The sequence below is a fragment of the Populus euphratica genome, unplaced genomic scaffold (assembly GCF_000495115.2).
Source record: "Populus euphratica unplaced genomic scaffold, PopEup_1.0 scaffold102.1, whole genome shotgun sequence".
Taxonomy (NCBI): domain Eukaryota; kingdom Viridiplantae; phylum Streptophyta; class Magnoliopsida; order Malpighiales; family Salicaceae; genus Populus; species Populus euphratica.
This window is the reverse complement of record NW_011499957.1, coordinates 465,809-481,983: the sequence shown is the minus strand read 5'-3', so window position 1 is coordinate 481,983 and position 16,175 is coordinate 465,809. Positions and strand designations below refer to the sequence as shown.

The following is a 16,175-nucleotide window of genomic DNA, read 5'->3' as shown; positions in this document are numbered from 1 at the left end:
TAGATCAATATTAGATCTAGTCTATAACAATGTTTTGTATTACTTGAAAAAATTGCTATCTTCCACTTTGAAAAAAAAAACAAAGAAAATAGACGCCATAAGAATAAAAATAAAATAAAATTGTATAGCAAACCCTTGCTCTCTATCGATCTCACTGAAAACTGAGCAATATGCTATTTCTAGGTTTGCCTCGGCGTTCAAGTTTGGAGTAACTCTATTGGTGCAGGAAAGCCTTTGCCCTAGCTTCCAGTCCACATGTGCCTCCAAACGAGTAAAGCCTTCAAGGTTTATGATTTCTTCTGCAATAGAGAATATAAATAATTATTCAAATCTTAATAATAATAAAAATTAAATAAAGCATTTAATGAGCTATGCTTACAATTACAATCAATGCAGGGCTCGGGGGGTCTGGTAATTGTTGGAAATTCATATTTCATTAATTAATATTCTCTTCAATTGAAGTTAAATATTAAACGCAAACTAGTAATGAAATTATACAAGTTTCAGGATAAAGATGTTTAAGAATAATATAAAAAATATTATTAGACATTATCTAAATTTTTAAAATTCTAAATTGAGATTATTCCTCAATAAAATACAGAAAAAATGATATTTTATCCACTCATCTGTATCATTTCGTTTAAAATTGCCTAAATATTTACAAATTCTATGAGTTAAAGCTATTACAAAAACATACTAAGCTTTATTTTATTTTTATTTTTATTTTTAACTTATTATGGGATAAATCTCAGAAAGAAATTAAGAAGAGAACACTCCAAATTATTTTGAAAGTCAGCAGAAAACAACTATGCATAACAGGAAAACAAGATTAGTGGAACAATACCTTTCCTTTCCTGGTATTCTATTGTCTCCTTTAACAAATTAATAGGTAGAAGCTCGTGGCTAAAACCTACACAACTTTACATATATATAAATAAAGAAGACGATACGGGTCTTTCGTGCACAAGCTCCACCTGCAATATTTAAAGTTCAGGCTCTGGATTAAAACTTTACGTGATCATTTAATTAATAGTAGTGACTGTAAGTAGTCGTAGTGATGGCTTGTGATGGCTGTTTGTTCAAACATACGGTGGCTGCTCTAGTTTTTTAAAATAGTTTTTGTTTGAGAATGTATTGAAATATTATTTTAAAAAATTATTTTTAATATTAATATATTAAAATAATTTAAAAATATAAAAAAATAATTGTAATTATTTTTATATATAATGTTATTTGAATCGGGTTTCTAAACAACTTTTTAATATTGATACATTTCATTATATTATCTGTATGTGTATATATAAAACAGTTTAAGTTTTTAAAATAAATTAATTTTTTAGTATGATATTATAGTTTTAATAATTAAGTGATCAAGAGTTTAAGTTAATTTTAATATTATCTTGATTTTTTCTAATTAAATTTATAAAATTAAACACAAGATGTAGGTGTGTTTGTATAAATTTCAAGAGAAAAATTTTTCATTTTAAAAAATACATTAGAAAATAGTATAAAAAATATTTATTGAAATTCATCTATTAACTTAAATGTTTTAACTAATTAAATAAACTAATTCTTCGACAATGTCATATCGGAGAGCGAACAAGAGCAAGGGGCAGGTCAGATTGGCCCTTGTGGATCCGGCACTAGCACCAGAAGTGATTAAATTTCAGTGAAAAATAATTAATAATTTATTTTGAGATCATTTTATGATATATAAGACTGAAATAGATAAATATAATATGCAAAAATATAATTCAACATCCATTAAACACACAAATACAAAGCAATATACAAATACAAAATAATATAATTTAACATCCATTAAACACACATCCATTTAAATATTTGTTTGTATGTAATCGACTTAAAACTAACAGAGACAACTGCAAATGTTGCAGACGCCATTTTTATTTTTTTTTGGAATTTGATTTGCGATCAATATATGCTGCGGAAGAAAAAATAAAATTAGTTCAAAATTAATCATAGTGTTTTTGTTTTATTTTTTATGCTTGATTTTTTCGATCAAATGCATTTTAATTTTTTTTTACACTGTCAAATTATATTTTTAAATGTTTTGTAAAAAATATTAAACATTAAAGTATTTTTGTAAAGAAAAAATAAAATTCGAATGCAAAACTGGTTTTTGATTGAATTTTTTTTTAAAAGATTCATGACCAAATTTATGGTTGCAAGTCATTTGTTTTTATTTTTTTGTTATATATATATATAGCCCCTATTAATCTTTGAAAGATAATGATTTCTTGTTTTATTTTGGACTTTCTAAATTAGTTTAATAAGATTTATAAAATATTTATACTACAAAATATGTTTTTAATTCTAATAATTAAAATAACACTAAAACAAAACAAGTGACGGCATAAAAAAACAAATTCTCAGATCACATAAAATTTCCTTTAAATCTGCAGTGAGAGAAATGTTCCTTCCACATGGAACCAAATTATAAACGTAAATTTTGCAAAAGATGACTGATTGAAAGGACTCCTGATTGTGAAAGGTCTTTCAAGATTTTGCCAAGGAGGAGAAATACCACTTTGTACAAATTATCTCTCCAAAGAAATTGCTGTTGAGGTTCGGAAGTAAACCTCTTTGATTTTCCTGCTATACTTGAGCTATTCACACCCATGTTAGTGAACTTTAAGGTGATGTTTAATTTTGTAATAATAATAATTTTTTAAAATATTTTTTATTTAAAATTACATTAAAATAATATTTTATTATTATTTTTTAAATTTTTATTAAACAGCATCTATCTAAAAAAACTAGGTGAGTTTAGATTTCTTGAAGGAAAATTAACATAGATGTGATTTGGTTGAAGGATAATTAATTTTTTTAAAAAAAAATATTGTAACAAAATTCTCTTGACCCTTTTTCAGTACATCTACGTTTTCACACGACCATGTACCCAAACATAGTATTAGGGAGCATGATTGTGTGAAATTAAACAACCGACCACATAAACTAAAACTAAAACTTGGAATTTTGAAAAGATGATTCTCAGTCAAATACTCGCCAAACATGTCCTTTTACTTTCCTTTCTTTTTCCATTAATTTCCTTATGTGACTGTCTCTCTGTGTCCTCTCTCTATATAATCCCACTTCTCTTACTCTCTTCATGACCAGAATCTCCATAACTAAGAAGGCTTCTGTGATCCCTCTTAATTTTCCCTCTCAAAGCACTCTCTCCCCATAATGGCTTCTAAAGTTTTGATGCCAAACATTCCAAGTAAGAATCATGTTGCGTATTCAGGGAGCATGGTACCCCGTTCTCATTCTTCTGGGCACCTTTGTTTGCCCAAGAAGAGGGCTGGCACCACTACTTCTAGATCACAGTCGCATGCTTCTTCTTTTACAACACCGGCCATGTCAACAGGAATAGCCAAGACTAGTTCTAGCACTGGCAATTCTAGTCTGGCTCACATGTGGAGAGAGGTTCAAGGATGTAACAACTGGGACGGCCTTGTCGAACCCTTGCACCCTTTTCTCCGGCAAGAGATAATTCGATATGGGGAGTTTGTCACCGCCTGTTATGAGGCCTTTGACCTCAACCCTAAATCCAAAAGATATTTGACTTGCAAGTATGGGAAGAAGAACTTGTTTAGAGAGGTTGGAATGGGAAATTCCGATTACGAAGTCACCAAGTACATATACGCCACTCCGGATGTCAACATTCCGATCCAAAATGAACCCTCTTGCGGGCGTTGGATTGGATATGTTGCTGTATCTTCAGATGATGCGGTTAGCAGACTTGGGAGGAGAGACATAGTCATTACATTTCGAGGAACAGTAACAAACCCGGAGTGGATATCAAATCTCATGAGCTCACTGACCCCAGCAAGGCTAGACCCCAATAATCCACGCCCAGAAGTGAAAGTAGAGTCTGGTTTTTTGAGTTTGTACACTTCAAATGAAAGTGACAACAAGTTCGGCCTAGGAAGTTGCCGCGAACAGCTTCTAGCCGAAGTATCAAGGCTCTTAAACAGGTACAAAGGTGAGGAACTTAGCATTTCCTTGGCAGGGCATAGTATGGGAAGTTCATTGGCTCTTCTCCTTGCTTATGATATTTCCGAGCTTGGATTGAATAGGCTCGACCCGAAACTGGACGTCCCAGTAACGGTTTTTTCATTTGGAGGACCAAGAGTAGGAAACTCCAGCTTCAAGGAGAGATGTGAGGAATTAGGGGTAAAAGTTTTGAGAATTGCAAATGTTAATGATCCCATCACAAAGTTACCAGGGGTTCTTCTCAACGAAAACCTTAGGGTTTTTGGAGGGAGATATGAGTTTCCATGGAGCTGTTCATGTTATGAACATGTAGGTGTTGAAATAGCACTAGACTTCTTCAACATGCAAAACCCTTCATGTGTTCATGACTTGGGATCCTATATCAGCTTACTCAAATGTCTGAAGAGAGATCAGGTTCAAAAGGATGAAGAAAATCTCTTCAATCGAGCAAGGGAATCGATATTAAGTAGGGCTCAAAATATTAACATGGAGCCCTTGAAAAATGCTGCAAGCAATGTTGTGAACTTGGTTCAGTCTCAAAGAACTGAATTATTGATGGATGCTACAATCTTAAGCTTGATGAACTCCTTTGCCTTGTATATTCTTTTATAGGTAGAGGAGCTTAATGTTCTGTAAAGAATTAGATTCAGTATTAGTATTTTAGGGCAAAGATTTTGCAGCTTTAAAATAAGCTTTGCTTGAATGAAGAATCAAACTAACCTTTTTTTTAATTTGTTCATATAATATTGTTGGATCCAAGGTAATTAGTTTCTAGAATTACTGCAAACATTTCTAATTTTCACACTTCTTTACTCATTGATATCGGATTAAGCCATGAATATCATGATTTGAGACCATAAGATTAATAATTTCTTGGTTAATTAATATATATATAGACTAGAAGCTCATGAACATATACATAATGTCCATACACAATGTGATCAAGGTTTCATGTTGATTTGGGATGTTCTTCCTCTGATCCTTCCTTCTTCTGATGGCTGTCAACCGAACTGTTTGTGGTGATTCGTCCTTTATTTGAAGCTCAATCATTTCTCTTCTTCATAAGCATGATCTTGGATGGTTTGGATTGAAAAGCTTGGTCGGCGCATCATTTTCGTTGGATTTTGAAGATAGCGATCTTAATCCACTAGTGTGAAGAAAATCACTTTAAGCTTAATTGCTTCATGCTATAATTAAAGTAGTAATAAATAGCTTTAAATGCCTTGACTTAAAAAAAAAAATTACTCTACTTGTAAAGAAAAATTAGGTAACATATCAATGACTTCATTGATAATTAAAATGTAACTTGACTGGTATTAATGTGCGTTTTCTTTTATTTTAAAGATATTTCGAGTTCGAATTTCTCTTCTTTAACTAAATTGTATCAAATTTCTCCTTTCACTAAAGCCATTTACTGCCACACGAATTACCTTCTGATCAAGCCTTGTTCGTCAAAGATGGGAAGCCAACAAGCAAGGAGATCGTGGAGCAACTACTCGCCTGTTGTAGCCCGGAAGAGTACCAGCTGTGGACTTACGATCGAAAATAAATAAATAAACAAATACTACCGACCTAGTTGCTTCGAAACCATTCACATCAATCTTAACTGTATTCATATTGGTTAGATGGATTGGGACCTGGAAAGTTTCTGGAATTCCTTTAAATAAGCTCCATTGCTAAATTTTGTTTTGAATTTCTAAGGAAAAGAAAAAAACAATTATGATGAAATATGAATAGTGTTAATTCAATAACTACTCAAATCAAAAGTTTGAAATATTAGATAAGGTTGAAAGGAAAAACAAAATTTTGTGTGAAGTATCGGAAAGGGGACAATTAGTTATGACTAGATAAGTGGTCGAGCAACCTGCATTTTTTTTTTAATATAAAAATATATTAAAATGATATAAATATCCCAAAAAATAAAAAGTAAAAACTCAAAAATTAAATCATTGATATAAATATCCCAAAAAATAAAAAGTAAAAATTCAAGAATTGAATTATTAACTTGATTGAGTTTAATAAACTTGTCTAATTTAAATCAAAAACCAAATGCAACAACAATAAATAACACTATCATAATTTTTATATTTACCAATAGAAATGCTCTGTTGATAACTCTTTTGTTGGTAATTTTTTGTTCATCGGTAAATTTATTAGTAATAAAAACATATTATTAATGATGGATTTACTAATAAAAAAAGTGCGCGTAAAAAAAAATACCAACTTCATTCTATTAGTATTTCCATCAAAAAAATATTATATGTAATTCTGTCGGTAATTATTTAAAAATATTTAAAAAATTCAATTTACAAAACTATAAAATAATTAAATTAATTTAAATGAACACTCTATAATACTCAAAACTCTTGGAAAAAAGAAGAAGAAAATCAACTCAAACAAATTTGCAACAAATAAATAACACAAAAAAAATTCAACGGAAAAAAATGAAGTTGCAATTGCCAAAAATTTAAAAATCATATAAAGAAATCAACTAAAAATTGATCTCATATGAAAAAAAATAATCGTACAACAATATTCAAACAATTATAAAGAAAAAAACAATTAAAAATAGAATAAAAAACAGATATAGTGAAAAAACATGAAAAAATAAGGGGGAAAAAAGATTTTACCTTAATGTGGTTGCAAATGAAGCTAAGAAGAGGAAAAAAATTCATAAAGCATATTAATTAAAAAAATACTAAAAAGAAAAAAAAAAGAAATGAGAAGAATACATACTTGAGCATGAAAGAGAAGAGAAGGAGTTGAGGAGAGAAGAGAAAAGAAAGAAATGAATATTGATGTTTTTTACATATGGAAAAGAAAACGAAGAAGAACAACAACAAAGGAGTCCCAACTATTGTGAAAATAGATATTCTAGGCATTTTATTGGAGCGTTTTACGAATAATTTTACCAATGGATAATTAAATATTAATATTTTTAATTATTTCATCTGTAATTCCATCTGTAATATTTAATTTAAATTTTTAATTTAATCAAAAAATTTCAAAAATTACCAAATATTATCGATGACTTTTCAATTCGTTGGTGATTTTGTCTGTAATATTTAATTTAAATTTTTAATTTAATTTAAATTTTTCAGAAGACCATTAAATAACACCGACGACTTTTCAATTCGTCAGTAATTTTATCTATAAAGAACAATACTTAATAGTACAATTAGATAGTGAATAGTTCTAGACCTCTTTAGAAAATACTGATAGAATTTTTCATTGGTGATTCCTTTTGTAATTGACATGATGAACAGTGTTCACAGTTCACCAACAATTTTACCAACGGATTTGACCAACAGAATTTAGTCTGTCGATAATTCTGTTCGTATAAATGACACGTCATCATTTTTTTCTTTGTTTTATTTTTTTTTCATTTTAATTTCCTCGGTATATACCAAGGGAATATGTCCGTTGGTAAAATCCATCGATAATTTACCGATGAAAATATTCTCTTGGTATTTTCATTTATATTTATCACTTTTATGGTAATGTAAACTAACAAGAAAAATTGATAATGTAAAAAAAATAGACTAATCCAACTCATCCAGGTTAGCATATCAAATATGTTACCTGGTTGTGATACCAAGGTAACTCTATTGAAAAGAATTGAATAAAATTATGAAGCTAAATTATCAAAGAATTCAATGTTGAAAGGTGAAAAGAAAAAAAAATGATTAATTGAAAAAAAAAGCAACGAAAAAAAAAATCAAGTCATCTTGGGTAAACACACTAACCCCATAACCATGGCTATAAGATTGGAATAACCCCAAAAAGACAAGTAAAAAAACTTTCATGAAGACCACTTTATAATAAATCAAATATTGATTTATGAAATTGAAAAAAAATCAATTTTAAAAAATAACCTAAAAAATATCAAAGTCAACTCATGTTCACCTTTAAAACTTGTGACTATACTCATGAGCCTGTGACTAACTCTATAGAAGACAAAACCTAAAAAATAACAAAGAAAACTTAATAAAATGTTAAGAGATGAAATTTTAAAAAATAAAATAAAAAATTAATCCAAAACAAAGAAATAGCAATAAAAACAATGGGGACTAAATTTCATATGAAAATAATTTGAAAGTAAATCTCAACGAATGAAATTAAAAACAAAACTCAAATGAGAAAAGGATTAAAAAACCAAATAGAAATAAAAAAAATAAATACCAAATTTTATATAAAAATTAAATGAAACCAAATGATGAGAGATGATATTGAAGAAAAAAGTTAATCAAAAAAAGATAAAAAAACAAAATAAATTGCAAATCAAAAGAACAAAGACTAAATTAGATTAGAAAAAATGAAATAAAACCTTTATATTTTGACATAGAGAAGATAGAAAAAAGAGAAATGAGAAGAAAAAAAAGTCAATTAGAGCTCAACCACTATATTGTTGTGCATATAGGCCACACTATGAAAAAGCACATGACTAGACACTTTCAACTCCATTATGAAAAGCGGTGTTTAGAGTTGGATGGCGTCTCAGTGCTAGCCTTCTTTTTTAATATTTATATTTATCAAAAGATTAAATTATATCCTAATTAGCTTATTAATTACAAAAAAAAAAGTTTTTAAAATTATAAAACGCCCTTGAATGCAAGGTTGAAATTGTTTTTCTTTTAAAGGTAATATGGTCTTTACATTATGATTTTGAAATGTAAAAAGACTAAATTTCTCCCTATCAACTTTTTAAAAATCTTTGTTGATAAGGGTGATATGGTCTTTACACAGATCTTCTAAAAGGTCAAAATATCAAATTGTCCTTGATTAAGCTTATGATAACTAGTAGATCTCATAAAAAAAGGTTATATTACTTCCAATAATAACTTCATTAGTTTCTTATTGGAAGAGAAAAATGGTAATTATATTATTGTGATAAATAGTGATATGTGTCTAGGAACATAATGAATCATCCCCGCTAATCAATGTTTTTTTATACTCAAAAGGCTAGTGCGCTAATAATTAACATATTTAAAGCAAATCATGAAAGCCACTAAATACTTTCATTTTATTATTTAAACCTATCATAATCATCTAAGAAAAATATTACATTTTCATATGAATGGATTGACAATACATCAATAATTAATGTTGCATTATTTATGTTATAACTTAATTTTGACCCAATCAAACCGTGGAATTAAAAGATTAAGGACTCATTTTTTATTAAGGATGCAATTTGATAATATATAGAAGAATTAGGGACTATAGTGTGTTTTTTAAAACAAACTATCAAATAAATTCATTTTCAAATTTGAAAAAAATTTAAAATAAAAATAAAAATAAAAATAAAAATAAAAATAAAAATAAAATTTGTGTTTTGAAACTCGCTATTATAATTAGATATCTAATAAAAAAATGGAGGGGAATACCTAAAAAGATTTTTTTTTCAAAAAAATTTACAAAAAGCCCACACCATTTCCTTTAATTGAACCTGAACCATCATCAACGATAATTTATTATGAATTGCAATTGTGAAATTACTTTTTTATCCATAAGTTGAAATACAAAGTGTTTTGGTCCTATGTGTAATTTAGTATTTTCTAGAGGTCCATTATTCATTGAAAGATTGTTTCAAGGTATGTTTTTATTTTTTTATTTTTTTAAATAGTTAAAATATGATTATACCCATAGAGTTAATAATTTCTTAAACTATTAGCAAAGGGTGATTTAGTCTTTTCAAAAACACTAAAATAGTTAAAACATTTATTTACCCCTGCGGTAAAAAAACTAGAGTTCACTAAGGGCTTTTTTGATTTTATACATTTTAGAATATAGTTAAAATACAATTACACCCTTAGAAAAGATAAAAATTAAGGCAAAGGGCATTATAGCGTTTTTATGTTGGGAAATTATTTTTTATTCAAAAAAACAATACGTGCCCACAAGTGAGTGTATCTACGATGTTGAGGTGATGTGTAAGGTGTCATCCGGTGGCCAAACTTGCACTTCCACCGTGTTCTTGGATGCAATGTTGTGTTCTTTTTTTTATAAGACAATGTGTGGTGGTGGATGATAGCCGGTTTGTTGTTGGTGGTTTTCTCTTCTTCTATTTTTTATTCTTTTCTCTCTTTTTCAAATAAAATGCACGTTTGTCCTTTTATTTTTACATTTGTTGATTTTTATCCTTATGTTTTTTATTGTTTATTTTCTTTCTTGGTTCTATTAAAAAAATTTAAATGTTTTCAATTTAGTCCTTGAATTATAATTTACCGTATATTATTTTCTCCAATTCAATCCTTATTCTTTTGATTTCTTATTTTTTTTACCTGGGCTCTTTTGTTAATATAAATCTCGGGATAAATTGAAAATAACAATATAATAGAAATTGAGGTGTGCAATGAAATAAGAAGAAAGAAAAAAGAAAGAAAACGAGTTATAAAGATAAAATGTACATTTTTCTAGTAGCTAAAATGCACTAACCATGTTTTAAAATAGCTAAATCGATTTATAACTTCTCAGACCGTTTTAGCTGTTGTTTCTATTGTAACCCGATGTGTGCAGCAAGAAAGGGAAGAGTCAGTTCATTTCTTCTTCATTTTTTACATTTAGAAGATAAAATGTACATTTTTCTAGTAGCTAAAATGCACTAACCATGTTTTAAAATAGCTAAATCGATTTATAACTTCTCAGACCGTTTTAGCTGTTGTTTCTATTGTAACCCGATGTGTGCAGCAAGAAAGGGAAGAGTCAGTTCATTTCTTCTTCATTTTTTACATTTAGAAGGGTTAGCAAGTTTATGAGTGAAAAAAGAGGGTTTTGAGAGAGAAAAATACAATCATACCAGAAATTAAAAAAAAATAAAGAGAGATAAGATTAAATTAGAGAGAGAAAGTGAAAAAAGAAGAGGAAAAGAGAGAAGCTTTGATAGGTTGATGTTTGAAATATGTTTTGTAACTATGTAAGATGTTTGAAACCGATGAATGTCAATTTAAACAAGAGTTAGTTGATTTTGAAAAAAAATAGGAAATATTAAATTAGGTTTCTTAAGATAAAATTAGGGGGAAAACAAATATTTTTTTAGAAATTGAGCTTCTAAGACCTTTGTAAATTGTTGTATGAGTGAAATTATGAAAGAATGATGAAGAAAAGGGATAGGTAACAAGCCTATAGGGGCGATAAAGAATTAAATTTGAGAGTTCTTAAGATAAAATTTTAGGGAAAACAAAGATTTTTGTAGAAATTGAATTCTAAGACCCTTGTAAATATTTACAAGAATAAAATCATGAAAGAATGATAAAGAAAAGGGATAGGTAGACAGCCTATAGGGCTGGCCATATAGATAATTAAATGGGAAATTATGCATTTATGATATTATCCATTAATTGTGCTATAAATATTTATATGATTATCTGAAAATTGATTTTGATTGAGTTGAAGTAATGATATTAATAAAATATTGAGTATTTGAATAGTTGGGCCTAAATAAATGAAGTTGCAAAATTTTAGAGAAATTGTGAATTTCATGGAATTCTATAAAGTTTATAAGAGTTTGAGGAATCATGAAATTGTTCATAATTAAGTTGATTTTCTCATGTAGTTAATGATTAAAAAATATGGATAAAAAACTAGATAGAATTATAATGAATATTAAGATGAATAAGGAGTATTTTATTATGTGAAAATAGTAATTAATTGAAAAACATGTCGATGTAGAGGAGACCGTTGGGGCTATTTGGCATGTTAGTGGAACTGTTTATAGTCAAATTGCAAGTAGGTGGTCTAAACCTTATAAAATTTCTTTTTAAAAAAGTTTTTGCTACTTTTATATGTAAAATTGATTGATCCATGAAAAATATAAATAGTGATATTATTGGTAGATAGAGAAAGAAAGATAAATATGATGTAAGGATTGAATAACAAACAAAATAGGTTGGCTAGATTGATTAGTATTTGTTAAGGAATATCAAATTATTAACTTTTGAATGAGAATTTCATATTAACTAGCAACAAAGATGGGTTTACCAGATTGATAGATTTTTTTTAAGAAATACTAAATTATTGGTTTTCGAATAAGAACTTGGTATTGATTAGTAACTAAGATGGGTTACCGAATTAATTGATAATCTCGAATGAAAACTAGATTGTTGGTTTTCATATAGAGATATAAGAATGATTAATTCTACAGTGAACCTCATGAGATTGTTTGGGGAATGAGTAAGTAAATGTAATGAGAAATTTAAAATGACCATAAAAATGATTTAAAATATTATCTAGATGAAATTTGTTAATGTTTTATTAAACTATAACTTGAGACTTAAATAATAATTTTTTTTATAAGTAATTCACAAGCCCGTTAAGAATAGCAAATAGTTGCTATCTTGATTTAGATTTAGAAAATATGGATTAGGATGATGTATAATATAGCTTTTGGAGTTGTAATTATAGATATTTTATTTTGTTATTAATTAATTACTTGAAACTTGTAAAACTAAAATCGTAAATGAATGTTATGCATGACATTGCATTTTGTGTAGAAATAATTTAACTAATTTAACTTGTATATTATTAATGTAGATCTTATTATAATCATCATGATGATTTAGTAATATTACTAATAATGTGAAGATTAATAGTTCTTAGTTGTATTTGTATTGTGGATTAATGATATTGAGATCCAGGATGACTGGATCAGGGATAAATTGTTGGGTTTTGTATGAACATGTGGTGAGGAAGTGTTTCTTATTTTATTTTATTTGATTGATGTCAACACTTGGAATGTCTAAAATATAAACAAAACTCTACTGAAATTTCAATAAAAATATTGTTAATTTTATGTAATAGCAAAGATAGAAACCTATCAAAACTTAAGAGTAAGGTCATAGCATATCTAGTTGATCGATTGAGTTTCCAAATAAATAAATCAATCGTTTTGTCAACTAATTAATAAAAAATTATATTGTTTGTGGATTTATTGTAAAAAAATCTATTCCTGAATGCTGGGGATATTATAGTTAAAGTTTTGTTGGTTTTCAATTTCATCATTCAATCAAAATTTATGTAGTTTTATTTTTTTTCAATTTAGCCCTCATTTTTTTTCTTCTGTTAAATTTTTTTAAATTAACCCTCCAATTTAATTTTTTTCCCTCTAATTTATTTTTTATTTTAATTTTCTCCCTCATTCTTTTAATTATATTTTTTTATGGTTTTTTTTTCTCTTGTTTCATCCTTTGGCCTTTGAAGATTTTGTAGTTCTCTTCAATTTCTTCTCATCAATTTATTCTATTCTCATGATTTAGGCTATGGTTTTTGGCTTTTTGCAAACATTTTTCTATATAAAGATTTAAAAAAAAATAATTGTGTTTGTATTTAATTTTTGATTAATTTCTTTTATTTATATAGGTGATCTTTATTTTATTGAAATAATATTTTTTATGAAATAATATTTCTTATATGTTTAGCTTTGCATAATTTATTTTATTTTATTTTATTAGTTCTGCATGTATTTTTGTTTCTATTATCTTTTATTTATTTTAATAAATAAATTCAATAGATACAAACGGGTAACTATATTATTTTATAAGATCAAGTATCTTGGCCTATATTTATTTCTTAATTTTTTTTCTCTTTTGGTTATTGTTAATAACTTTTTATTTGTTTATTTATATAAATGATTATGGGTTTATTTGATTAGATACTTGCATGAGTTTTTAATTTATAGCTTGAATTTTTTTGAAAAAATAGCTTACATACCCAAGGTTCTTTTTAAAGAAAAATTTATGACACACTGTGATACGCATGTCAAATAGCTAGTGTGTGCATCTATTATTATTAAATTTAGTTTTATCTAGTGGGCCTAACTAATTGATTCATTGATGCGATCTATGGCTCAAGTCATGTTTCAAATTAAATAGAATGAGAGTTAACTCAATGTAACTCGATTGACTCGACGAGTGAACTTAAGATCTAAGTAAAATTCAAGTTGATTTTTTGTTAAAACATTAAAAAAAAATATTTTTGAATTGACTTTAATAAAATCGATTAATTTGCTCAACCTACAACTCATTCTAATGATTTAATAACTTTGAGAAAAAAGTATTCCATAGTCAAGGAGCATATATATACTTAGAGAGGGTGGGGGGTGTCTATCATAGCTGTTGCATGGTATATAGTCAAGGAGCATATATATACTTAGAGAGAGAGGGGGAGGGGATCTATCATAGCTGCTGCATGGTATGGAAGCATGAGATGATTTTTAAATAGAAAAGAGAAGTATTCTCATCATTTTCTTGTGCATCTGGATATAATTTTTTTCCTACTCTGTCTACATCTCTCTCCTATGGTGTAATTATTTGGTAGTTGGAATATTAACCTCGCAAACTTCAGCTTATAATGCAAGAGAGCAAAATCACCTTAGATTTTGACTAATTTTTAAAGAATCATTCAACCCTAAGATTCAAGATATTAGGTAGGCTGTACGGATTCTAGATACCAATGGTTAATCTATTTATATTTTTGACCTCTTAGATATTTTATTTTATCCTATTTTTGACCTCTTAGATATTTTATTTTATTTTATTTTATCCCTACTTTTTTTTTCTTTTCTAACAATTAAAATAATTTTGTATAATTAAATTCTTAAATGTTCATATGATAGCTGTTTTTCCATGCATTTATAACAAATTTGAACACCTTAAACTGCAAGATATTGGCAGCATCATTCCAACTCTCGGAACCAAGCCCTAATGAAGAAGAATTGAAAAGAAATGTGATAGCCCTAAAGGAGATTTGAAGGGTCAATATTTTAGTTTGCACACTAGTACTGTTGACTGGACTCTTGGCATATTTTTCATGAAGCTAATGTGTTTTGCTCATGATAGTTGAACGTGCCAATTATTTATATAATATATTACCCTTTTAAAGAAAGGACCTTAGGCATTGTTATGGTTTAATTCTAAACGCACGCTAATCTCTACTTTTCACTTCAATATTCCAAAAATATAAACATGCTTCACGTAAGCAAAGATAGTGCACTTTCTCATTTGTCCACCATTCTCATCCTAATTTGGTACTTGTGTGATTCAGATCCTGCACTAACGGGGGAATGGGTGAGATTTAATGGATGATTATATATATATATTTCACCTTGGGTCAAAAGTTTTTGGAGTTTTAAAACAGTACAAACATGCTGCCTTTTTAATTTCTATTATTTTAATAAAAAATATATATAAATAATAAGATTTGAATTCGAAACTTTCTATTTATTAATACTTTGATTTCATATTAAAAAACTATTTTTTTATGATGATATATTAGAATAATCTTGAAAAAATAAATTGCACAGTGAAGGTTGTATTTTATATTATTTTTTAACTAAAAAATAATTTATATATATCAAGATTAAACTATTAAATGATTTTATACTTTCATGTCAAAACATTCCTTTTAGTGTCTTTTTTTTATTTAATTTTTTTTGGAAAACAATTTAGAGGGAAAGGAAATTTTAATAAATAATAAGATTTGAATTCGAAACTTTTTGTTTGTTTATTAATAGTTTGATTTCATATTAAAAAACTATTTTTTTATGATAATTTATTAGGGTAACCTTGAAAAAGTAAATTGTACAGTGAAGTTTGTATTTTATATTATTTTTTAACCAAAAAATAATTTATATATATCAAGTTTAAACTATTAAATGATTTTATACTTACATGTCAAAACATTCCTTAATTTTAGTGTTTTTTTATTCAATTTTTTTTGGAAAAAAAATTAGAGGGAAACCAAATTTTGGAAGTAATTACAAGGTATTTTTCAATTTCTAATATATATTTATCTTTAATTTATTTTAAAATTATTTTTGAAATTGAAAGCAATAATACATATTTTTAAAAAAAAATTTAAGCAAATTTTTTTTTCATTGAATAGTATCTTGGAAATAATTAAAATTCCAAAAGAAATTAATTTTTGGTTTTCATCAAAAAAATAAAAAAATATTTTCCTTCATCTTTTCCTCTGCAGCGTTATACTTTAATTCCAATAAAATGGTTTAAATCTTGATATATATATAACGCTGCAGAGGAAAAGATGAAGGAAAATATTTTTTATTTTTTGATGAAAACCAAAAATCAATTTCTTTTGGAATTTTAATTATTTCCAAGATAATATTCAATGAAAAAAAAATTTTCTTAAATTTTTTTTTA

General features: G+C 27.2%; 1 protein-coding gene across 1 annotated transcript; it reads left to right on the top strand.

Annotated features, from left to right (window-relative positions):
- Window positions 1-3,210: 3,210 nt before the first annotated feature.
- LOC105138438 (galactolipase DONGLE, chloroplastic-like) lies at window positions 3,211-4,632 on the top strand. The gene has a single exon (XM_011044506.1). The coding sequence runs from the start codon at window positions 3,211-3,213 to the stop codon at window positions 4,630-4,632; it is 1,422 nt and encodes a 473-aa protein (XP_011042808.1).
- Window positions 4,633-16,175: the final 11,543 nt, after the last annotated feature.